General features: G+C 33.2%; 1 protein-coding gene across 5 annotated transcripts in view; it reads left to right on the plus strand.

Moving 5' to 3' along the window:
* The window catches only part of LOC145295876 (E3 ubiquitin-protein ligase TRIP12-like), a 279,814-nt gene extending 265,188 nt beyond the window's left edge, over positions 1-14,626 (plus strand). For all 5 annotated transcript variants that reach the window (XM_080141617.1, XM_080141619.1, XM_080141618.1 and 2 more), the window contains 4 exons: positions 991-1,155; positions 2,641-2,754; positions 4,715-4,913; positions 12,591-14,626. In XM_080141617.1, the coding sequence (XP_079997743.1) occupies positions 991-1,155; positions 2,641-2,754; positions 4,715-4,913; positions 12,591-12,787 (675 nt within the window). In that variant the 3' untranslated portion in view covers positions 12,788-14,626. The remainder of the gene's footprint in view (positions 1-990; positions 1,156-2,640; positions 2,755-4,714; positions 4,914-12,590) is intronic.
* The last annotated feature ends 13,025 nt before the right edge of the window (positions 14,627-27,651 follow it).

Here is a 27,651-nt window from a genome sequence, read left to right on the forward strand (position 1 = left end):
ATGAGTTGTTTTTGTCCAGACTTTTAACTCCAGGGTGAGTAGGAAACAAGATTATTTATGGACCATAAACAACCATCCAAGACCTCATGTGAACTCTAATTTAGAGACAAAATATAAAAGTAAAAGCTCTCCATAATTTATTATACTTGAAGCAATTAACAATGAACCATTGGTCATTCTTGATTCAGAAGGGGCTCTCTCACAGAATTGTACCAAAATATACCAAAACCTTAGAAATGAAACTCTAGTTGTAGAGGTTGAGTGTAAATAAAAAAAAACTTCATAAAAATGCATCTGCATTAATCCTTCAATTCTTCCAAGGAACAAAAATAGTTTTTAACTGAAAAATTAAGGTATTACTAAAAAAAAAAAACCCAAAAGACATAATAAAAAATATTAAACAAATACTATCACAGATATGCTGACTTTGAACATCCTTACAAAAACTTATGAAAGATTGAATCTAAAATAATAAGGTTTAATGAATACATACCAAACTTGAATGTTTTAGGTGTCAGATTTGGGTAGTGTATAACTGCATAAACAAATGTGTGAAAAATGCAATATAAAAAATACAGATAATATAATAGAAGACTGCTCAAATGAAATCACCCGTTTAAATTTCTGTAAATTTGTACTACAGTATTATTTATGCACAAGAAAAATAAATTGCAGAATGAAATACAAAAACATATCCGTTTCAAAAGCATGAAAGATGTTACTTTGCCAGCTTAATTCAGACTAACTATGAAAACAAGTTGAAAGTATTAACTGAAATACCTACTGAGTGATTTGAGTGATGGCTCTATTGAAAGAACTAAAATGAAAAGTCTGAAGAAAGAATTTAAGTGCTAATAAAGATTAAATCTCATTCAATTCAAGATTTGCTGCTTTAAAAAAAAAACTTTTGCATCACAAAACGAAACCTTTTTTTCTTTGTTCACCATAATTTTTGAAACATTGTTTTTGTATTTTTGTTTAATATTTCAGACGGAAGAGTCTCGACAGTTAGCCCTTGATAGCTTGACTATGGATGGCTGCACAATTGAAGAGCTGGATCTGGATTTTACGCTCCCAGGTTACATAAATATTGAACTGAAAAAAGGAGGAAAGGACATTCCTGTTACCTTAGACAACTTGGAAGAATATTTGCAGGTTAGTTTTTATATTTTGTATTCCAGTTTTTTAAAGAAAAGAAACTCGTTTTTAATTCAAGTTGTTGTTTTTTTTTTTTTTTTTTTAAGAATGTTTGAAAAAGCAACAAAAATCTGCTGAAAGAGATTTGAGATTTTTTGTAGCTTGAAGCATATGTAGAGCTTTACATTTTTTTCAAAATATTGTCAATGCAATTTTGGTGTTGATGAAATTTTTAGTTATCAGGGTTGTATGGTGTCATACTTTTCAATTTTCAACTATCCCTCTTTTTCTAAGTGAAATCTCCATTCTAACAATTATTAAGCTAAAATATTTGGCATTCACTTCAGCTTTTTTTTTTTTTTGAGAATGACTTTGTGTCCAAAAATAAAAGAACCATTAATGATAACATTTCGTTTATCTGCTAATATTAGTAACTAGCTGATGTAGACAACAAGACATGTTACAAGAATGTATGAAAGGTGTGAATGGTGTAGAAACATGAATTCCACACTGTTCAGTAACAAAATTAAAGAAATGTCATTCAATTTAAAAAGTATGAAATATAGAAACCTCTGTTAAATGGTGTGTGTTTTTTTAGTTTTGTACATTTCCCCGTATGATTGTTTTTTACACAATCTTAGCATAATATCAACCTGTCTGGTCATAGCAAGAATTTAGATTTTGATTCCTGAACATGTGAATATGGTGACGTATACAGAAAGTCTCATGACCACAGCGACACCTTGCGTTAAAACCTATTATCTCTGAAGAACTAACTCTACCATTTACACAACTAAATGGTATGGAAAGGTAAAATATCCAAAAACTAATACGTGCTATCTAATGATTCAAAGAAAAGACTTTTTCTAAAACAAAATTAAATTAAAAAAAAAAATTAGAATCTAGTTTTGGACAAAATCAAGGTTTAACAATCCTGTAGATCCACTTATGTCTTGTGCACTTTTCCATCTTTTTTTTTATTTATTCACTTATTTTATTTTTTATTTTTTTGCTTTTAGTTTTTTTTTGCTTTTAGTCTTTAGTTTTTTTTTTTGCTTTTAGGGTTTTTTTTTGCTTTTAGGGGTTTTTGCTTTTTCTTTGTTTTTAATTTTATTGTTTTTAAGTTTTTTTAAATGTTTTTTTTTAATTGTTCTTTTTAATTTTGTTTCATAATGTATTGTTTCGTCCATTGTTTTGTTTTTGTTTGTTTTTCATTTTTGAGTTAATTTTAAAATCAAAATGTTGATAATCAGTTATATATTTAATGTTCTTAATTTAACTTAATATAAAAAAAAGTCGATGTTAAAAATCAATGCGAAAAATGTTTTTTTCTTGTCAGCCAATCATTTTGCTTATAATTAATTTTCCTCCAGGTTTGTTTTATATTCTCATCTGAATAAAAAAATTATTTCTAGAAAATAACTTTTTTTTTCATGTGTACTTTATGGTGAAAGCAGTCTTAACATTTTTCAACTGAATGTATTTCAAATCTTTTCTTTTTAGCTCGTAGTCCATTGGAACTTGGTAGAAGGCGTTTCCAGGCAATTTGAAGCATTCAGAGAAGGGTTTGAATCTGTTTTTCCTTTGTCAACGTTACAAAGTTTCTATCCAGAAGAGGTAAGCACTTAATTGAAATTTTGTGAAAAAAACTTAAGCAATTAATATTTTATTGACATTATTTCAGGTAGATATGTTGGGAACTACTTACAGATTGCTACTTGTTAGTAACAAAACCGATATTTGAGCATCGCATTTCATTCCTTGCAAGTTTTTCATAATGCTCAGCAAAAAACGAAAAGTGACATAGAATAACAATATCCAAGTGTAATATTTGTTTTCTTGTCCTGATAATCACTACTGCTGTCATTTTTGGATGATTTTGTTGGTCCCTCGTCTGTTTGCACGTTTCTCAATAACCACACCTTGGACTTAAAAAAATTTGCACAAATATTAGTCATGGTGAAAGTAAATTTTTCACTCCTGGAGGGGGACTTCGTATGCTTGGCTTGTTCAGTAGTTTTTATGAGCTGACATGTAATCGTCTAGCACTGACAACGAATGTCAACAGACATGAAAAGTTTTTCATTATTTCAAAATTTATTAATAATTGTTTGATCCAACAAACTGATCATGTGAAGCTTAGCAGATACCAAGCTACCATACCAGTGTTTTAAAAAGTATCGATGGGGATACGTGATGGAAAAAGTTACAAAATAAAACTAATTGTAAAAATCGTTTACATTCATAGAATTCAAGAAATTATTTTGAAATAATGTTTAAGTTAAATTTTGACTGTTAACAAAAGAAGAGCTAATAATATATAACTTAACAAATGTCTAAATTAGGTAGGAAAAATATCCGACTAAAAACATTGTATGTGGTATTGACCCCCCCCCCCCCGGCTCTGGATTATTTTTACATGAAATTATATGAAATCAAAGAATATATTTTACTTTTCAAATTAATAAATAAGTAAATTTTACTTTTTAATTAATAAAATGTAAGTGTAGAATCTTTGTATATTTAATGTAATACCTCTCTGTCTATCACTCTGCCTCTCTCTCTCTCTCTATATATATATATATATATATATATATACACACACACACACAGTAGAACCCCAGGATACGGTGGCCCTATATATATATATATATATATATATATATATATATATATATACACACACACACAGTAGAACCCCAGGATACGGTGGCCCTAAGATACGTTTTTTCAGGTTACGATGTGGAATGCAATGTTTTTCTGAACCCTGGTTATGGTATTTGCCCCGCCTTCCAGTATTATTTATACTGTTATTTGATTATATTACATGCATATTATATACTGTATTTTGTTGCTAATTTTTAATGTCATATTCCGGAATTCTACTGTACCTTTCTGTGCATGTCTATTCCTAAAAATAAATACATATTAGGGAGTATGTTCGTGTGTACAATTTTCATGTGAACATAATGGAAGTAGTTCTGCATCTCTAGCTCTTCCTTAAAGGAGTTAATGATATATTTTTAACAGTTTATACGTATACAACCATAAGCCAATCACCTCCAACTATGAGGAAGGACTTAATTCAACAGTAGTTTACAAGTGGTTAGTTGCGTATGGTCTCATTCCGGATTGCCATGCATTGTGTAGGTCACTGTAATTCTGGACATGTTGACCAGTGAAGAGAAAGACTCTATCCGATGACGGTAAACACAATTGCAACAAACCAATTCTCTTCCGTCATAAAAGTTTTTTTTTTTTATAGGTAAAATTACTTGGATATCTTGTCTATTATAGCAAAAATTGACTAAAAGTTTATTTTGCCGTGATAAACACAGGGTCTGTTCTGATAAATTTTTTTCTTTATTAATTTAATTTATTAAGTTGAAAGTATTTAAAAAATTTTAATAACTAAAAAAAAAAAAATAAAAAAATAAATCTATTTATTTATACCATAAAAACTGCTCAAAAATAGTCTTTTCAGTATTATATTTTATATTTTAGTTATATTTTTAAAAGAAACCTAATTTTAAAATCGATATATTTTAATTATAATTGTTTTCTCTTTGTGACCCAGCTGGAGCAGCTCTTCTGTGGAAGTCTTACAGAAGTATGGGATGTAAAAATGCTAATGGAATGCTGCCGTCCTGACCACGGCTATACTCATGATAGTAAAGCTGTGAAATTTTTGTTTGAAATACTTAGCTCATATATTGGTGAAGACCAACGGAGATTCTTACAATTTGTTACCGGATCACCAAGACTTCCTGTTGGTGGTATGTATACCATTGTCATATTTTCTACCGTCTGTCTCTTAACAATTTGCATTTTCGAACTTGTCTTAATCTTTGATTTTTATATCTTCAGGCCATCAGAAAAAGGTATTCTATTTTCTCTTTTAAAAACAAACCGGTTTTCAGAGTAAATAGTAGCTGCAGACTCTTATCAAATTTTGTTACATTGTATGCACATAAAATTTCATCAGAATTGGATGACAAAAAACATGACTTTAAATATTTGACAAAAAGCAACCCCCCCCACCCCCCAGCAGACAAATCAAACTTTGTAACTTGCACTTTATTTTTTGTGATTAGATTAGAAAACAAATAAGGTTTTATTACATATTAATTTTCCGAAGCCATTTCCTGTTTTGAGCGTTATAGGAAGTCGTGTTAGTTAATTTGTCTACCCTCACCCAATTATGTTCGTTTGTTTCATTTCATTTTTGCACAACATTTTAATAAGATTTATTTTTTTGTACACTTCCAAAAATGTAGGACAAATTGCTTTTCAATATAAGAATATTTGCAAAATGATTTTTTTTCAAAAGTTTATTTACAGAAACATTTTCACCGAAATGATGAATATTGAATGTAACACAAATTTTTGATGTCTTATAGATAAAATATGGAAAAGAAAAATGGTCATGTAATATTAGTGTGATTTTCAGACTGATTAAAGTAATATAATTGGGTGGAAGTTGGCAAATTACTTAACACTGCTTACTTCCTATGATATTTAAATGGGAAATGGCTCAGGAAAATAAATATGCAGTAAAACTTACAAATAATCAGACTGGTTAACGTCAAATTTGTCTTTTTTTCAGTTGATTCAGGAAGAATTTGATGCACTGGTTCCTTTTCACATTGGTTTTGCTAAATCAAGTCAAGTTTTTAGTTAGGGCCATATGTTTATTATGTTTTTACCAACTGCACCATTCATGGATAGAGTAAATTTAATTAGGCTTCAAAAATGGAGAAAATATGATATGTCTAACCTGACAACAACTGAGAGAAATTTAAATCTTCCCTACATACATGAAATAATAGAATGGTGTCAATATTTGGTTAGAATTGTCAGAATTGTAGTTCTGGCCTGGCTTCCCAACAATATGATTGAGCATTATAGGAAATCAAAAAGCTAACAATACTTAGAAAAGAAACAATTAAAATGACAATGACTTTTAAACTTTCATGTACAGACTACAAAACAAAGATTATAAGGACTTATGAAGAAAATAGCAAACAATTTGGGATATTGCAAACAACAAATTATGCAAACATCAACTAACAGTTGAAGTAGAAATAGAATTGCTGTACGACCGAAGACAATATATAATATTAAGCAACATCACAATCAGACATATTCCAGACAATGCTTATTCAAAGCGGAAGCTGCACTTCTGTTTTCCTTCTGCGGTCATTGTAAATATTTCGGTAGGGATTAGAATTTCTAAAGCTTATGATTCTTATTTGTATATCACTATTGGGTACTATTTTATTTATTGCATTGTTTCACTACAGCTATATATATATATATATATATATATATATATATTAGTAATTTTATTAGGCTTAGAATATCGCTCACAGCTTCCAAGAATTCATTAAATTAAGCATAGTTTCTTCTACTTAATCCTTTTTTTTAATCCAATTTGTAAAGGCTTTAAACAAACAATGTTTAATCCTGAAACTCTTAAACATTTCTCCTTAGACATTTATACATTTAACTAGTGAATAGATTTTAATGTTATCCTAATTTGTCATTTCATTATATGAGCTTTATTTTTCTTGTTGGTCTTACTGAAAACTTCATGTGATAAGCTATATTCTTGGATTCTTAGTATTATTTTGCTATCAACATTGAGCGCTGAATTTTTATTGGCGTAATTACGTATTTACTTATCCAAATGAGATCCAATTTTGAAAGTCCTTGAAAGTAAACGATGCGAATTTCAAGACCCTGCCGACTTGCGTGTCTTAATTTATTTTATTTGATTTATATATGAAAAATTCTCTTTTTTTCTTTAACTGTTAACATTCATTTTCTTCAGTTATTTAAACATATAAATTTCATATAGATATAAGTAGTAGCATTTGTGTGCGTGTTTAAAAAAAAAAAAAAAAAAAAAAAAAAAAAGTTTTTTTTTTTATTCAATCTTCACCCCAAACAAGGCAAGTGCCACTTTGAAGTAGGGGGCTACTATCGAGAATAATTTGCGGGGGCATTATGAAGGGAGATGAGTAGAAAGATGTTTGTTCACATTACACTTGAACTTCTGCATATCAGTACAGTTGGGAAAGCAGTATCCCGGAAGGAAGTTCCAAAGACTTGCAGTTCTGGGGAAGAAACTATTGGAGTAAAAGGCTTTCTTACACCTAGGGATCTCTACTATAAAGGGATTGGACTTAGTTGCTTGTCGGGTTTGTCGGGGGTAGTCACGTCGAAGAGGTACACATGCTTGCAGTTCGTCAGAGCGGCCACCATTAAAGTATTTGTAGAACAGGCAGAGGGATGCAACATTTCGTTGATGTGACAGAGGCTGAAGTTTAGCTGACAGTTCAAGACCTATCAGGTTTGCAACTCTCTTTTGAACCCTGTCCAGGAGTGAGAGACAAGCAGCAGATACACCAGCCCAAATGTGACAACAATACTCCATACATGGGCGAATGGTGGCCTTATAGAGGTACAGGATACTTTCAGGCGTAAGTAATTTTCTAGCACGGTAGAGAGAGGCCACCTTCTTGCAGCAGCTTTGGCAATACGCTCAATGTATCTATTCCAGTTCATGTTCCCTGTAAATGTTAGGCCGAAGAGTTTAAAGGAAGTACTTTCAGGCAATGTATTCTTAGCCATTGCTATTGGTGGTAGAAAAGGTTTCTTGTAGTTATTGAAGGAAACAAGCTTAGTCTTAGTAGCATTGAATGTGACCATCCATTTTTGTCCCCATTCCACTACAGATTGGAGGTCATCCTCTAATGATTCTGCCATTTCCTTAGATATATGTCCATTTGTTTTCCCCTCATGCCTGTTATAGAGGGTGGTGTCATCGGCAAATATACCCATCTCCCAAACAATTTTATCAGGGAGGTCATTTATGAATATCAGGAATAATAGAGGTCCAAGGATAGACCCCTGAGGTACTCTTGCATTTATATCATATTGTTTAGATGTACGACCGCCGAGGACAACTTGGATTTTTCTCTTACTTAAGAAGAATTTAATTACATTGTGTATTCTTCCAGTGATACCATATGATCTAATTTTCCTTAGAAGACCATCGTGCCATACCCTGTCAAAAGCCTTAGATATATCAAAGACTACCGCTCTACCCTCCCCTGTTTTGTCCAGTGAACGGTATATACATTCAGAGACTACAGTTAAGATATCTACTGTTGAACGGGCTTGCCTGAATCCATATTGTTTGTCGGTCAGGAGTTTAGCAGCTGTTAGGTGTTAGACTAGCGCTTGATTAACTAAGGACGCAAATATTTTGGCGAAAAGTGGGAGGAGGCTAATGGGGCGATAATTTAATGGGTCAGTTCTTTCACCAGAATTCTTGAAGACTGGTACCACAGAAGCGGTTTTCCAGCAGTCGGGAAAGCAAGATTCATTAAGGCATTTATTTTAAAGTTTGGAGAGAACTGGAGCAATCTCAGCAGAGCATTTTTTTATTAGCACAGCCGGGATGAGATCTGATCCACATGCTTTTGATGTGTCTAGGTTTTTTTATGATACAATGCACCTGAGAAGAGGTGATTTTTTAAATCATCTAGTGTGGGGTCTGCCTGCAAAGGAAAATCAGGGAGGGAGTGGTGTGCCGGATCCAGTGTGGAGTTTGAGGCAAACCGACTGGCAAACAGATTTGCCTTGTCGGTTGCCGTGCAAGCAATATCATAATTATTTGATAGTGGGGGATAGTTGACTGCCCATTATTTACTACACTGTTGTAGATTTTCCAAAAATCATGGGTTCCTAATTTTTGTGCTTCAATGCGTTTCCTGGTGGTTTTAGTGTAATCTGTCTTAGCTGTCTCTGTTACTCTCTTACAATTATTTCTGGCTTCTATATACTTTTGTTTGTTTGAACTGGACTTATGTCGGTTGAATCTGCCTTTGAGCAATAGCAGCTGCACAAGCAGAGGTAAACCATTGAGGAGAGTGGGGCTTGCTATAGAATTTCCATGTGGGAACATGTCTCAATTGCAATTTTTAACCATTCAGTGGTCTCATTTGCACACTGTTCAGCTGAGAGAGAAAAGATATTTTACCATGGGTCATCTCTGATGAGTTCCCTGATGGCTTCCCAGTCGGCCTTTTTGTAATACCTTGTTGTTTTGAGTAGTGAGTCTTCAGATTTACGGCGAGAATTTAGGGTGATTTCTACCATTATCACAGCGTGATCAGCATTCCCGAGTGGGCTGTGGGCATTTGTTGTACAATCATCGGGAACTGTTGTCAGAAATAGATCTAGAAGTGAGGCATGTCGGTCTTGCTGGTCTGGGAAACGTGTCTGGAATGTAACCGTCTGAGATAGGGAATGGGATATAGCAAAGCTATGTGTTGTGCTACCAGCTACATCTGTAATTAGAGAATCCTAGCCAGTTACTGTGGTGGACATTGAAGTCACCAAATACATGTACTTCAGCGCTAGTATCAAGGGAGAGTGCTATGTCTATGCTGTCAGAGATTTGTTAATTAGGGTACATTCCTGGGTTAAGGGAGAGTGGTAGAGAAAATACAAGTAGCTAATATTATGTTGCATATATAGTCTGAAGCACATAAAAGCCCGGTCGTCCGTTTCTAGTTTTATTTCTCTAGTCAGGGTGAGGGTGTTACGAATATAGACTCCAAGCCCATGCATATGTCTGTCCGAATTCTTACGGCAGAGTGGGAGATAACCAGGTATATTAAAGTGGTTAGAGAGAATGGAGGAGTGAAGGTTAGTTTCACTTAATGCTAAGATATCCGGGGTGTTTACAAGGAGATATGATTTAACATCATCCAAGTTAGTTCTAAGCCCGCGGATATTCGTAAATGCAAGCCTCAAGGGAGGAGGCAAGTTGGTTTTCTTTGAGTTTGGTCCTGGTTTAAATGTATCTTTTGCTTGAGGTGTCATTTCATGTTGTTTAATTTTAGTTTCGGTTAGGGTGAGTGAGTGAGGGCTGCTGGACAAGTGGTTGTGCAGAATATCAGACATGCAACACAAGTAGACCATCAGCTGTCCTCACCCACAGGATTGTGGCCTCAGGAAATCCCACCGGGGATGAGTGCAGGGTCCCTTTTCATGCGTGACATGCCACTACAAACATCCCGATATTATACAACTGTCGATGGAGCAGCCGCTCTAAGCGCTACCAAAGAGTTAGGGCACCTGTTCTATCAGTCGTAAACAGCAGCCAGGAAACTGTCAATCCGGTACCCTCAATCCATTAGGCAAAGTCAGCCCAGTCCACTGTATCGACATATATGGTACTGAAGCACTCCCACAGTGTCCAGTTTAGGGGATGGGATGTGGCGGGAGCGGGCGAAAAAAACTGCGTTTATCGCCCTAGTCAGGAAACAAGGTCAACCACTGGGCGATTCTGACGAGTTCCTGTGATAGCACCTCTACGCCTAGCTAATAAGCAAAGAAGGAGTATGAGAGCAGGGCAATAGACAGAGCCTAACTCCTCCTTAAGCAGTTTTGGGTTTGCCAACCGGTGATTTGTTTGAGTCACCAACTCTAGGAAGGTTGTCGTCTAGGACTGAAGAGGCCTCCCTAGGTTTAGCTGCAGAGTTTTCCTTCTCCTAAACGGATGACCTGGGAAGATCTACGGTTCCATCAGCACCGAGAGGGTTCGCCCCGCGCCTGGGTCCTAATCCAAGTATTTCTGCGATCCCCACATGGGTAGTTAATATTAATCGATTTATTAGGCTAATATCTTCTAAAAAAAAAAACAAAAAAAAAAAATGGTTATTTAGGTTAACATCTACTGTAAGATTTTACTTCTCAAAGTGATTAAAAGGACATTACTATGCTTTCCATTGTTAATGGGAGAGGGGATAGGTACGAATTCATGCAGTGGAAGCACTTAATTCGCAACAGCATTGGTTTGAGAGACGAGTTTATGCAAGGTTAGATATAGTTTTGTAAGTTCAGGAATAGGATAATATGTATGTGATCTACTTAATATGAGGAATTTAAATTTGGTGCCCAGACTGAGTATTTAATATGACTGAAAGTTAAGATATATGCTCGATATAGATAAAGAGAACATTTGATTTGGAGTACAGTTAAGTACAGGTATACCTGGAAGATACAAGTTATGGCATATTCTGTAAGTATAGTTAAATATAGATGGATAAGATGCATGTTTTCAGTGTATGCGAATGCATGGCATTTTAGATATTGAGTATGTTGTCTTCAGACTTATAACAAAGGAGGATGGGTTTGCCTTTCTCTTAATATCCGGAAGTTTGTATTACAATGAGTACCGGTTCAGTTTGTGCATAAATTATTGCAATACTATCTCCTATCAAAAGAAAGATATTAAGGGTTGCTGTTCATTATAGAATCACTTTTAATCTATTTATAGGACTAAGGCTAGTAAGTATTTACTTAGAAGCTTAGTTTTGGGCTAAGAGTATAATCAAAAGCATGCTTAAGAAATCTTTAGGTGTTAACGTGTATCGATTTACAAGAAGTCGGTCTATTAGGGCTTAGGGTTGAGAGTTGAGACCCCTCTAAGTTACGTGCAATGGATTAGATTTAATGGGAACTTAGGAAATAGAGCAGTTAGTTAGTGATCAGGAGAGAGGATTTAAGTAATAGTGCAGTATACTTACACGTTAGGATATAAAGTTTGGGGGGGTAGAGTTAGAAAAAAAAAGTGGGGGGCGGTTGTCATGCAAAACGGACAAAGGCAGTCATCTTGGAGGCAAAGTATCTATAGGATATACGTAGTATACTAGCAGCAGTATTTTTTTTTTTTTTTTTTTTTTGCAGTTTGGAGAGGAGTTATCGGTACATAGTGTCGTGGTTTAATTGTTCGAGTCCATAGACTAGGCCAGGCACAAAGCACTTAAGAGGAGTCTCAGATATTGCAATTGTGTCTTTCTAATTTTTTAAAAGTTGAATAGAGTATTAGACAGTGTTGATCTTTGCTTAGGGATAGAATGAGGATTTAAGGTAAAATTCAAGTGATATAAGGAATTAAATGAGGATTAGATATTGTGTTTGTGTGTACAACTCTTCTACAGCACACACCACTGGACCAATCATGAGCAAACCTGGCATGATGATGGTCCTCCACCTAAGGGGAGTGCACACCATTTTCCAAGGTAAAGGTCAAGGTCATAGCTTATGTATATATACTCTCCTACAGCCCACACCACTAGACTAATCAAGACCAAACCCGACATGATGATCTCCAACCTAGGGATGGTGCACACTATTTTTCAAAGTTAAGGTTGAGACTTTGCTAGTTTACTTATATTTAAATAAAATATTTTACATTCAGTATTATTTCTGTAAAAATGCTTCTCTATACATAAGCACATTAAAAAAATATGTAAAAAGAAAATAAAACATTAAAAAATACTTTTTTGAAATATAAATATCTGTAAAAATCTTTTTTTTTTTTTTTTTTTTAATCACTTTTTTTTAATCACTTTTTTTTTTTTTTTCCCCAGGTTTCCGAAGTTTGAATCCTCCATTGACAATTGTCCGAAAGACATTTTGTAATTCTGAGAACCCAGATAATTCATTACCATCTGTGATGACTTGTGTGAATTACTTAAAGCTACCTGACTATTCTTCAGTAGAAGTGATGAGGGGCAAGCTGACTCTTGCTTCCCAAGAAGGTCAGCTTTCATTCCACCTTTCCTAGTTTGGCACCACTATCTCCCTTGAGTGGATATGTTGGTTAACATTTACCCTAACATACAAGCAAAAGAAAAAAAGAAATGAAACAAAAAAATAAAAACGAAACAAAAACCAAAATAAGTGTAAGAGTGCCATCTTCTTTAATGGCATACTAGCATTCCATGAACGTGTGGCAGGCTGTTTACTCTCTTCCTGCATGTCATTCGAGCAGATGACCACTGGTCAGTCTGGTGGATGGTGCTGATCAGCAAAGTATAAAGAAAAAAAAAAACAAAATAACTTGTGATCAAAAACCATTCCGAAACTTATTTTAACATTACCTAGAAAATTTCGCCTTATATGCTTTTGTGAGGGAGAGTGCAAAACTTGATGACAAACTGAAATACACACATAAATCAGACTCAGAAAGAAACACTTAATCCACTGAGACAATTATCTGCAACAATTTCTGGCAAAAAAGATATTTGCCTCATTAATATTTATAAATAATTGACTTGATCCCAACCCCCCCTTTTTTTTTCCTCCCATTGCCACTATGCACATGTAAATCATTCTTTATTTCCACTCCAAGTTTCAGGATAGAACCTGTGAACCTATCTTACTTTGATAAGAACATGTGCTAAAGAGATGATGATGACAATTTGGAAAAAAAAAAGAAAAAAAAAAAGGCTACCAATTCATGGCCATCCTGTTTGTGCTTTGAAAAAAAAAATGTTTGTAACGAAATAAAATTATTAAGTCAAAACAAGTTGTTTTCTGATACGGGTACTGATTTTATTAGATGAAAATCAGGGGCGGGGGTGATTTTATTAAAAAGGACGAATTAAAATCTGCATTAAATGTCAGTTAATATTGTCTCTAATTTCTTATCAATGATCAGCGAGGTTTTTATAATTGCCACTTATTAATGAATATTAAGTAGTCTTGGGAATACAGAAATATTTTAAGTCTATAATCCAAGTTATTATTCAAGCATTTAACTGCAAAACAAGTTTTAGAAATAAAGAAATAACAATCAGAATTAGGAAAAAAATAAACCCATGAAGAAAATATTAAAAAATTCCTTGGTTATGGATGAAAAAAAAAAAAAATCCTTAACTATTGATAAAGATACAATGTTAACTTATTTTTTCTTTTGAGACTCCACTCTTTCAGCCTTACATTGTATTATAAAAAGAATCGTGAGGGTTACTATTTTGACTAGTATGATCTTCCATATACCTTTTCGAGGGTTTTCTTATTTCTTTGTCCTATAATCAATCTATGTAGAAATGGAAGGAAAAACGTACCCTCTCCCATCCTTTGCAAAAATGCATATGTGTGTATGTGTGTTTGTACATATGAACATTTTCATGTTTTTTTTTTGTCTTTATTTATGCTTAAATAATTTACAAAATCTTTTTTTTTTTTTAATTGGTGCCACAATCTTTGACCACATTAAAAATAGTGACAATGTCTACAACCTTTATTTCAATGCTGAAATTTCTGATTATTTGTGAATATAATTCAGAAACGTTTCGAAAACTTTCTTTTTATTAACTTTAGTTCTCATTGGATATACATGCACAGAAAACTTTCTTCCTTTGAGTTTTAAGGAAGAATTCAGAGCAGATAGTTGCAACTTTATATAAAACAAAAATGTTGCAACATGTGATTTTCATTTGCAAATGGAGTCCACCACTTGTTTTGAGTGAGGAGTTACTCTTCACAATTTTCGCCAGATTAAGTTTCCCACTGCCAGATACTATGAGCAATGTGATGTAGGTATATAAGATACCTTTTAGACCTACTCATTCACACTGTGAATGTTTGCATTTTGAATAAAATGTTATTTTTCTGCTTATGTATTTTTCTTTTTCTTTTTTTTTTTTTTTTTTTTTTATAACTTTTCATTTTTTTTTTCTCAATATTCTTCCTCAATACTTCTTGTTGCAATCTATGCCTGAAGCATCTGAAAGAACAAACCAAATTCAGTTTTATACAAATAGTTTTTCTCACTCAAGATGTCTTTGATAAATGATTTGCTAAATGGCACATACGTTTTTGTTAAAGTGTGTATGTATATATATATATATATATATATATATATATACACACATACATACATACATACACATTTGGGTGGACCTGAAGGAGCTTGTCCCCCTCGTCTTTTTTTATTTCCGTCTTTTTTTATTTCCGTCTTTTTTTATTTCCGTCTTTTTTTATTTCCGTCTTTTTTTATTTCCGTCTTTTTTTATTTCCGTCTTTTTTTATTTCCGTCTTTTTTTATTTCCGTCTTTTTTTATTTCCGTCTTTTTTTATTTCCGTCTTTTTTTATTTCCGTCTTTTTTTATTTCCGTCTTTTTTTATTTCCGTCTTTTTTTATTTCCGTCTTTTTTTATTTCCGTCTTTTTTTATTTCCGTCTTTTTTTATTTCCGTCTTTTTTTATTTCCGTCTTTTTTTATTTCCGTCTTTTTTTATTTCCGTCTTTTATTATTTCCGTCTTTTATTATTTCCGTCTTTTTATTTCCGTCTTTTTATTTCCGTCTTTTTATTTCCGTCTTTTTATTTCCGTCTTTTTATTTCATTTCCGTCTTTTTATTTAATTTCCGTCTTTTTATTTAATTTCCGTCTTTTCATTTCCGTCTTTTCATTTCCGTCTTTTCATTTCCGTCTTTTCATTTCCGTCTTTTTATTTCATTTCCGTCTTTTTATTTCATTTCCGTCTTTTTATTTCATTTCCGTCTTTTCATTTCCGTCTTTTCATTTCCGTCTTTTCATTTCCGTCTTTTCATTTCATTTCCGTCTTTTCATTTCCGTCTTTTCATTTCCGTCTTTTCATTTCCGTCTTTTCATTTCCGTCTTTTCATTTCCGTCTTTTCATTTCCGTCTTTTCATTTCCGTCTTTTCATTTCCGTCTTTTCATTTCCGTCTTTTCATTTCCGTCTTTTCATTTCCGTCTTTTCATTTCCGTCTTTTCATTTCCGTCTTTTCATTTCCGTCTTTTCATTTAATTTCCGTCTTTTCATTTAATTTCCGTCTTTTCATTTCATTTCCGTCTTTTTATTTCATTTCCGTCTTTTTATTTCATTTCCTTTTTTTTATTTCATTTCCATCTTTTCTTTTTTATTTCCTCTTTTTATTTCTGTCTTTATTTTCTTTTTCTTTTTTCTTTAGTTTTTTTTTTTTTTTTTCAATTTTTGCGGCAGATTATCGAATATACACGAGCCTACCAGATTATCCAAAAAAATGAAAAAAAAAAGTTAATGTTTAAATAGTTATAGGAGTTAATCTGTTTCTAATGCAACTTTTAATAAATCAGTCATCCATTTTATAACAACTCGATTTTCTTTGGCCAAATGTTGCAAAATTTAAAATATTCTCAAAAAAAAGTAAAACTTAAAAAACGGCTAAATTTGTGAAATTTCACCTAAAAACATGGAATTGTTCTAAAATGGATGATCGATTTACAAGAACATTACATTAGAAACTGAACACACCCTACAAATATTTAAATATTTACTTTTTTAATGATGATCTGCTAGACTAGTGTCCATTTGCTAATAATCCGCTGAAAAATTGCAAAAAAAAAAAACGAAAATAAAATAAAAATACAGATGAGGAGCAAAATTCTTCAGGTCTGCCTTTATTTGTTTTCATTTGGAAAAATCTATTATTGGGATTGTTTAATTCTTTTAAACAATAGACACGTCTAGGTGAATAAACTCAAATGTGCGATTCATAAATAAAAAAACAACTTCCAAGTGCCAGGAGTGGCACAATAAAATTAGGGTTAGAAACCAGAAATCACTGAGTCTGCAGCTGGAATTGAATGCTAAATATTAAGACATTTGACTTCTTTAAAAATGTTTTATTCTTTTAACTTCTATTATTTCATCTGCATCAGTGACATTTTAAACTGTGAAGCAAGTTGTACACTACTTTCTTGCACTGAAGCAGAAAAAAAAAGAAAAGGGAAAACACCTTAATTAAGCAGGGCTTTCTGGCCCCACCCCCATGTATTTGTACATATTGAAAATTTAATCTTTTGACAGCCAATGTCGGTGAATGGTTTTCAATGATTAACCTATTTGCGCTCTGTCACCTTCAGTTATTTCAAAGCAAGACTAATGTTTTTGAGGGACTGGCTGACATAGTAGCATAACTGTTTAATTAGTTTGGAGACAATATTAATGCGATATTTGATATTCTGAAACATTTTGCATCAAGTTTTTTGTTTTTTTTTCATGATGAATTCATGAGAAAAAAAAAAATTTAATGAAACCAGAAATATATAATTAAGATTTATGTTTGACCTAAATAATATAATATACAAAGGTTCCCATATATCTATACTCCTATAATTTTTTTTTGTGTATTGATATTCATATTAAAAACTTTTTTCTATTTATTTAAAAAGAAAATACAACTTTATGTATGTGAATGTGCAATTGTATTTGCATATTCTTTGCCAACATTCATTTTAATTAATTTCTTATTAATTTTTTCAGTTTTCTTATGGGATGATCATCTAATTATATTCATGCAGATATTCTTCATTATTTATACTTGCATAATATTTGCATAAAAGGTTATAGTAAACACAAACCCATTTCTATATATATATTTATGTATACGTATATATGCAGTAGAACCCCGGGATACAACATTAATCTGTTTCTGTGTTGAGATTATGGCAGGGCCTAAGCAAAATTTTATACAGTACATATTAAAAATTTGTTACAAAATACAGTACAGTACATATGTATATAATTAAATGACATTACAAATAACACTGTAAGGCGGGGCAAATACTGTAACCAGGAGCCGGAAAAACATATTCCACATAATAACCTGAAAAAAAAAAGTATGTTTTGTAAAAAAAAATTTTGTCTACCTAACTCCTCTGTCAGTTTTTGGTCTACAGACATGAAACTTAAGATATAGGGTATTCAAACCCATGCAAAACTTTATATTTGGGTTTTAGCCAGGGAAAATCAGTGAGAAGGTGTGAAAATTTAAAAAAAAAATTGAATTTGCCAGTTAAAGGTCGATGACAGCATTATGAATATGCAATCGTAACATAATAGCTATTGGTTTGTTTTAATTTTTAGCCTTGCAGCAAACATGTCTTAATAGTTCAGGCATTAACGTCAAAGGAAAAAGTAAATCATAAGCTAAACATTTTGGTTTCGATTCTTGGTGGTGGTTCACAAGTCATTATTTTTTAAAACTTTTTAAATCATTATTATATGTTGGATCTAAATTAATACGAAGCCTGCATTAATCAAAATATCATATTTAAATGTATTTTACGACCAGACAATGCTGGGCGGCCTGCTAGTATATATGTGCACACACACACACACATTGTACAACATACAATCTAAGGGAGATAACTCCTTGATAGCATTGAAGTAAATGCTTCACAGTAAATAATCTAACTCATTCGCTTGCCTCTATTGTCCAAAACAATAACAAACACAATATACTAGCTAGACTAAAAGCCACATGGATATATAAAAAGTTATACTAACAAAATCTATGTGCATCTGATGATTCTTCACGGTTATGAAACACAGAATTTCCTCCTCGTTTAATCAGAAGGGAGAGGTCAGTTTTTTTTTGTTTTTTTTTTTTAATAATCTTAGGATTTAGCCTGCAATAGATATAGTCATCTGAAAATTTTTTGAAATATAGACAATCATATTTTTTGTTTTTTTTCCAGAAGACTATCTGACAATAATATTCCAAAAAATAATTTAAGGAAAAAAATCACTCATAAAATGTTTTTAGGTGTTTCCACCTGTGGTGCAAATAGCATTATGGTCCGTTTGCACAACCCTGAACGAAACTTTAATTTTTTTTTTTTTTTCTGTAGCAGTAAATAAACAAAAGCAATTATGGAATCGTTCCTTCCTTATCCTTTTTAGTGTTTTTTTTTTTTTTCTTTCCCCCAATTTTGTGGCAAAATTTTAAAAAGGATTATCTATATTCATTATAAAATGGCATTAACAATTACTACAGCATGGTTACTGGAAAATCAGGAAATTTATCGAGTGATAATTTATTTTTTTACAAAAAATAACTTTAGAAAGTTTTTCAAAGACTAATATGATGCATTCACATTATGCTCCAAATATTGGCTGTGTAAATTGAAAAAAATAAACACCAAATGCAATAAAATTTAAACAATAAAATTTTCAACCTCAAATTTACTGCTTTTCTAGTGACCATTGTGTAGTTAATAATTTAATGAAAAACTATTTTTTATTCTTGTTTTCTTTAATATTTTTTTAGTTTTTTTTTTTTTTGTTTCAAATGAGTTGCATACAAATAATAGCAATTGAATTGTAATGATAGTGTTTTAATCACCTTGATACCAATTTTTATTAGGTCACTGAAGTTAAGCAATGTTGACCTTGGTCAATACCTGATAGGTGATTATTTGAGAATATTGAACGTATGTAGGAAGACATCAACACATTCTTACAAGAACTAAAACCCTAACGTTGTAATCTCCCCTCACACACACACACACAACTATAAATTGATATTATCTAGAAACTTATTCCTCCAGAAAAAGCTGGTTTAATATGTTTGAGTGTTTTGAGAAATAATCTAGAAATAAACAGATAACATGATTGTTAAGTAGGCCAACAATTAAAATAAGTTATGTTTTGCAATTTAAAAATGTATAACTTAACTCTGATGTTAAATTTAATTGTCTGTTATCAGGCCGTAATCAGTAGAATCTTTCCTCTTGGAATTTTCACTTTTGACAATCTGATATTTCTGCAGTAATCAACTCCATTCCCAATCTCTCTCTTTAAGGGCAGATAATCCAGCCTAAAAATTTCTTATGACAAGAGAAATAAGTTGTTATCTCCCTTGTAACAAAAATATTTGTAGATGAATGTTTTCTTCTAACAAGAATAAATATTTTCTTTTCTATGATCGAAAACGGATTTATGCAGATTAATTTACACAAACAAAAAAGAAAAAAAAACCCAAATAATTCATTTGTGCTATTGTTTTAAAGTGAAACTTGAATTATTTGGTGACTTTGAAAAATACTTGAACAATTAAAACAAATGTGCCTTTATGGTTCATTATTCAATTTAGGCAACATCCAGACCTTATATATATATATATATATAAAATATTAGTGTAGTGTTGGTACGAACAAATCAGAAATTTTTAGTTTATAGGAGTTGGAAAATGTTGTGCTTATTATTTAATGCCAAAATCGATTCTTTTGTTTGATTTTTGTCTTTGAATAAAACTTAATTTTCCATTGCTGGTAAGATAAAATGATTATATTTATAGATTTTAAACTATCAGTAAAACTAAAATCTATAGACCCCCCCCAGTGTATTTTTACATGCACATATTACATGAGTTTTTGCAGTAATCCCCCCTCCAAATAAATCAACCTTATATTTAGAAATTTAAAAGAAATTGAGAATTTAGAATAGAATTGATAATTCTATCGGAAGTGGGGGAGATAATAGAATAATACCATAACTAATACACTCACACATACGTGTGTATATATTTTTAGGATTATCAGAAAATGTATACTCTTGTTGTATATATTCTGTACATTAAATTTTCAATTGTAACAAATATTAAGCTCAATGAAAGTGAATTTCCACCTTCAAAGCCTGTATACCATTAGTTATTGCAAAAGCCAAATGATGGAATCAATTCACATTCATAAATTTTTATGAGTTTTATTTCAAGGCCTAAACTTCTGTTATATTATGACTTACACATTTTATGGGCTAGCAAAAGATCATTAGACAACTCCTCAGAGATGAAAAAAAAATGGAAACTATTAAAGTCGGTAAAAACAAATTGCAAAACATCATTGTAATGTTCATAGTAGTTCACACCTCAAAATTATGAAATTAAAATCAGCATGGATGATGCCTATGAACTTTACATTGTTTTAAAATTTGTTTCTACAGATTTTATATAGCAACCCCCCTCACCTTTTCTCCAAATTCTTTATTTCATATATTCATCTCTGAACAGTTGTTTAGTGATCTTTCACTATCCAACAAAACATGTGTAAAACATAATTCACATAATGTAATGAAAGTTTACACATATGCTTTAAAAAAATAATAAAAATTTTAGTGTGAATTGATTCCATCTTTTGGCATTTGGATGATATCTAATGATATGTATGTGTATTTTTTATCATCTCTATGACTTATCGGTATGACTAGACACAGTGAGATTCATAACCCAGACCCAGTGGTCAATCACGGACAACTGTAACTGATATTTTAAAATACCATAAAGCACTTGCTTGGGACAATTGAGACCACAAGAATTTATATTTCTTTTTGTTGTGATTTGTATATTTGCTCAATCTTTGTCTTTCAGACCAAAATGTAAAAATCGAAAGTTGATTAAAATTTCTTCATCAGGTTAAAATACTTGCGTTCAAGAATAATTGCACGAGGTTATAAATATACAAATCTCAGCTGTTGTCTTGATATTGTGAAGTACACATACACATACTTTAAAATCCAACACTAATCTAACCTTCAAAGTGTTTCATAAAACTGCGCTCAAAAATAAGTATACACACTTTTCCATCCATCATCTCGCGCAGCTAAAGCTGAGATTGAACTCACTACACGAGTTTGTAGTGTAATTAATATGTTGTCAGTTGCTGAATACTTGATGCTTCGCCAGGGCTATCATGCTCCTCCGTCTCAATTTGGGTTTCTAAAATCGCACTCTGCTATGGAACAAACTGCTTGTCTTTATTAGCACCTGGCCTAGAACTGGCTAAGAAGTGCACACTTTCAGCAGTTTTGAATCTTACCAACGCATTGAAAACCATTCCTTACTCTGCTCTGTGGCAAAAATTACCCTCATTTCGCATCAGAAGCAAGCTCTTTTGGATCTGCAACTATCTGTCTGCAAAGAACTTTGGCTTTTTATTGGATGAGTTTCCTGTCTCAGCCAGGGTGCCGCAAAGTGTTATTGCGTCAACGTTATTTTTAGTTTTCATCAATGATTTACTAACATTAATGGACAGTGCAACATCTCATTAACTTTGATGATTTGACTGTGTTCCCAAACTCTTATGCTGATGACACAAATTTTTGTGTCACACCCAGACCGTTACATAGTGTCGATATACCTGCAGTTGTTGCTTGTTTTTGCATCTGAGTGGGCAAAGGACTGAGGTATGTTGTTCAGCCTCGCTCCTGTCTTTATCCATAGGATTTGGTTTCAAGACACATTGGGCCACTCTCGAATGTCAGAACTATATGGGAGTAATAATATCTAGCAATCTCAGGTTTGATGATCACCTGTCTTATGTATCCAACAGGGTTACTAGGTAGGTTTATGTATTGCATATCCTGAGCTAACAAATTCCTGATGAATGGAATTTGCTGACTAAACTGCGTGGCAATGATTCATCCCTATTTGGAATATGGGTCCCTAGTATTTGCTGGAGTTGGCAGGGTGTTTCTAATTCTCTTGAGCATGTACAACACCATATCAACTACATCCTACATTATTCCCTGCTGCAACCTTGTTCCCTCTGGAGTATATGATCTGCTTGGATTAGATCTGCTTTGGTTTACTTGCCAAAATGTGACCGTTGCATCTGTTGCCTACAGATTATTTCCTGGCTCTTGCCCTACTACAATGCTTAAATATCATCCTGTGCTATGGCTGAACAGACCAAACTTGTGATGATAAACATTCATAAATATAGATCCTCTGCATAATCACACTAGTGTTTATTCAGAAATGTACTGGCGATCTTTTACATTGTGTTCTGCAGTCCTGAACGTACTCTAAGAACTAATGTGAATGAACATGTATCACTGTCATATTTTTGGAGTTCTGTATTATCTATTGTGATGTTCCTAAATTTTATGTATTCTCTAATTAGTTAGGTAACTGCTGTCTATTGCTAACAGTTTTTATGGTTTAATAAAAAAAATTAAAAAGCTAGTGATTCTAATACAGGCTACCTCACAAATAACAAAACTAGCATTAAAAACATTTTTGAATGTCTAATGCTGGTATGTATACTGTCCCATGCAATTATTGTCATCAGATTAATGTTGGTGGGACTCAACAAGAACTAAAGAAAAGGTTTGGTGAATATAAAAGAGATATAAAGAATAACAATTACTTGAATGCAGTATTTTCTCATACGTTACAACATAGTGATCTTTTAACTTTCAGCAAGCTAGACTCGTTACATTTATTTTCTAAAATTTCTTAAATCAGCACTCCTTATAGACTCTAATACAATTAAACAATGTAATGGTTTCTACAATCAATCTCATTTAATCAGCAAATTTATATTAACAGGAGATAAACAACTTAAAATTAGGTCATGGCTATTTTACATCGCTAATAGTAAAAGAAAACAAGACACCTTCAATTTTTTTAAAACAAATTAAACATTTTAAATTCTTACAACTATGCTTTGTTTGGAAAAAGAAAAAAAAGAAGTTTATGTCCAAATCGCATCACATTATTTTGAATTCCTGTGGTTAAATGTTGTTTGAACAAAAAAAAAAAAAAAAAAACACTCATTCCATGCCATAAACATATTACAAATTTAGAATAACAAAAACATTCTTTTCACATTACATATGCACAAAATATTTTCAAATATTGTACTCCTATTTTATTTCTTCTAATCAATCACCCTCAAGAAGTCTTTGAATAAAGACGAAACATTGACAATATAAATAATTTTGGTTTTTCTTTTTTCATGTCCATCGTGTTGAACAATTATTTGCCTAATTTTCATGCATAACATTGAAAATTTATCAGGGCAACCAAAAGATTGTGCACCAAAAGATTTGTTTGTATTGCACTTAAATTTCTTTGTTGCTATTGTCGGTGAAACGGAGCAGTAAGTAAATTCCAAGTGCAAGTTGTTCAAGGAAAGAAATTATTAGAGTAGGAAATAACTCAATGCTACTACCTAATATTGACTTGTAGTGGCATTCGCCGAGTGTGGGTTGATCCAGCTCAAGTGGAGGTAATCACATCACGTGTCAAAGCCGTCCACCCTTGCAGCAGAGTCAGCGGCAGGAATCTAGCCATTCACAATTCCATGTCTGCCTTTACCGTTATGAGCCATACCTTGAGTTATCCACCTTGTCGCTTTAAAAGGATTGGTATGCCTGGGCTGGTCAGCAGTGTTCCTGCTGGTCTGCAAAATTGCCCAAAAGATATGTGCAACAAGATCACCTTTAGCAGCTAAGACCTTGTCCCCTGCATTCTCATTAAGATACCGTTTCAAACAGAATGGGAAGGTGTAAAAGGAAAATGTTTGGTGCCTTAAAACTGAGCCTTAAAAGCCCCCCCCCCCCCCAACCATGATATACATATGGTTGTGGACTGCTTGTGAACACCAAATTCCCAAGAAATTCCGACGAATACTACCTAATATCCTACTCCTGCAATTTCTTTCTTTGAATACTTATCTTTGGAATTCCCTTACTCCTTGTTTCACCAACAATACCAACATGAAGAAATTAAAATGCAATACAAACAAAATATCTTACTACACAAATTACGCTGTATTACCTATAAATTTGCATCATACCACTGTACACTTACAGTGACAATTCAATAACCTACAAGTAATTAGTTATATTAGTTAAATTCTGTAAATCAAAATATATACACATATATTTAAGTAAAGAATTATTGTTTGAAACAAGGAATATATAGAGAAAAATTGTTTATTTCCTTATTCCATGGACATTCAATAATGGCTCATATCATCAGAGGAAATGAAATGCAGTTAGCAAAATGTTCAGCTATGAATAAACAAGTATTTTGCTTTTCAGCACATATATTGAAAATGTTATTTGAATGGTAAATAAGAGTCATAGAAAAAAGGATTTTGAACAACCTGGGCAGTCCATTTACACGATGATTTCAATATTTCCGGGATATTACTGCCAGGTTGGAGGAGTCGTGATCCAGGGGAAAAATCAGTAATCTGATATATCAAGAATGTTTGGTTGTTCCATACCGTTATTTCGAAGGGCATACGAAATGGTCGTCCTCTTCAGCGATATAAAGATCCGTTGGTATAAGAAATCCAGAATCCTTGAGTGTGCGGAGATATTGCATCAAATATTGAATCAATGTTCAATTCCATTGCATATATTTCCATCAATAATGAAATACGTACATGGGTGTATAAATTTCCAAACCCCTATACGTTGAGTCGTATATGCATATTTTGAGTGCGAGAATCCCCAAATTCAGCAGACTTGGATTGGTGAATATCCAGAAAAATCTTTCTCCAGTCTGATATTTATAAGCATGGGCTTCTAATATGGGCCGATTTTCTGATTTTTAGAGGATCGTTTTACTTGATGAGAACATGGAAAGAAAGCTAATTTAAAGAGAAGAGGAAGAATAAGAAAACAGTAAAGAGGATGAGGTGGGAAGGGGAAGGCTAGGTCTGTAAGAACTGGCATTGTATCTATTAGTTTCTTGGGGGGGTGTTAAGTTTCGGTCAATTTGTATAGCGGTGACCTTTTATTTGCTGGGTTCAAATGGGAAATATACATTCTATGACCTTTTTGATAGGAGAGGGATGGACACCTCACAGTTAGGCGCTGTGGGAGGTGGGTAGATAAGTGAGGGGAAATAGAGATATTGGGGGATTTATTATTTAAGTGAATTAAAAAGGTGGGTATAATTATGAAATGGATTAGTGCACACCCAACAGGATGAAGAACGTTAATTTACTTGAATTTAATTTGAGGAAAATTGCTCGTTGATTAGAGTTTAATTTTGATATTGATGGGAGGGGTTATTGAGTTTTTATTATTTTCATTTTTTTATCTTTTAAATTTTTTTTTTTTTTTTTTTTTTTTACAAGGTGGTCACCACTTATCAAGGCCCGGAAGCCACTTGGGGATAAGGATTATTGCGTGTACAGTACGTTAGTGTTAGTATTTGATAAAGTGTCTTACTTAAGGGGGCGGTTCATCAGGAATTTATGTTGGACTTGAAGACATCCAAGTTGTAGTCAGGTGGGAAACAGGCAGACGGAACAGAGTTCCACAGACGTGCACTTCTAAGAAAAAAGCTTTGTTCATGGAATCTACATTTTGGTTTTGGCACAGATAAAGAGTGGGGAAAATTTTTGACAGTGGTTTCAGCTAGATGGGTGCTCCTCGTGAAAGATTGACGAGGGGGGGGACCAGAGATTGGAGCTCAGAGAGAGCACTTGTCATAGAAGTAATGATAAAACAAAGACAGGCTCACAACGTCTCCCCTATGGGAGAGAGGTTGCAGGGAAGAGAAAAGGGCATCCCCCACGAAGCCTATTTTGTACTATGTCAAGGCAGGATAGGCTATTTTTAGCAGCTCCTGCCCAAATGTGGCAACAGTACTCCATCCTTGGACGTACTTGGCTTTTATATAGATAGAGAATTGCATCAGTAGTGAGATATCGTCTGGAGCAGTAGAAGGATCCTACCATTTTTCCAGTGACCTTGGCAACTAACTTGATGTACGTGTTCCATTTTAGGTCAGGAGTAAAGGTTAAGCCCAGAAGCTTATCAAAACCTGGAGCTTCCCCAAGGCGAGAGCCATCCATTTCAATTGATGCCAGATTGGGATCAGAGAGTTGATGATGTAAAGATAGGAGCTTGGTTTTAAATGCATTAAAAGTAACTAGCCTCCTCTTCCCCCACTTTACCATGCGCTCAAGATCAGAGGAGAGAGAATCAGAGAAATTTGTCATTTATGGCCTTAGATATGTTGCCATAGATGGTCGTGTTATCAGCATAGATATCAACGAAAATATGTGTTTTGGGAGATCATTGATGTAGATCAGGAAGAGAGTTGGCCCCATGATGGTCCGCTGAGGGACTCCAGCATTAATACTGAGAGCCTCTGATTTCTTCCCATCAATCATTACTCTTATGAGCCTATCAGAGAGAAATGATTTAATGAGCGAGAAAACATTTCCAGTTATACCGTAGGTGGAAATCTTGTGAAGTAGGCCCTTATGCCATACCTTATCAAAGGCTTTTGATATGTCAAGAGCAAATGCCCTAGAGAGGAAGCCTTTGTCAAGAGATTCACTAATCCTATGAGATATAACCGTTAGCACATCTGCTGTAGATCTAGCAGAATGGAAACCGTATTGCATGTCACTAAGAAGGTTATTCCTGCTGAGGTGGTTGACTACTTCTCTATTTAATATGAATTCCAGACACTTACTCATGACAGGAGACTTATTGGTCTGTACTGAGAGGGAGATGACTTATCATCTGAATTCTTAAATACAGAGCATACTGATGAGGTTTTCCAGGGTGTTGGAAAGCACTTCTCCTTAAGGCAACGCTTAAATAGTTTTGTAAGAATGGGAGCAAGTTCTGGTTGACGCTTTTTCAACACTATAATTGGAATGCCGTCAAGGCCAGTTGCTTTACTGGAATTAAGGTTCTTGATTAGCTTAACGACCTCATACACGGATATTTGTATGTCGTATAGCATGTTGTCTGTTATAGGAGGAAATACAGGGAGTTGGTGGCCTTCGTCGCATAGGGTGGAATTAGCTGCAAAGTTCTTGGCAAATAGTTTGGCCTTGTTTGATGCTGACAAGATGAGCTCAGGTCCATTGATGATGGTTGGGATAGAACGCATGCTTCTGTTCAGGATCCTGTTTGCTATTTGCCAAAACTGGTGGGAACCAAACTGCTGCTCAGCTACTTTGGATTTAACAGACTGAGCATATAGCTCTCTTGCATTTTTTATTACTCTTTTACAGTAGTTGCTGGCGTTCCTGAAAGCAGCTCTAGTCTCAGTGCATCTATTACGTTGGTAGCTATGGAAAAAGTGATTTC

This window comes from Euprymna scolopes, chromosome 16 (genome assembly GCF_053919585.1).
Source record: "Euprymna scolopes isolate OS-2025 chromosome 16, ASM5391958v1, whole genome shotgun sequence".
Taxonomy (NCBI): Eukaryota; Metazoa; Mollusca; class Cephalopoda; order Sepiida; family Sepiolidae; genus Euprymna; species Euprymna scolopes.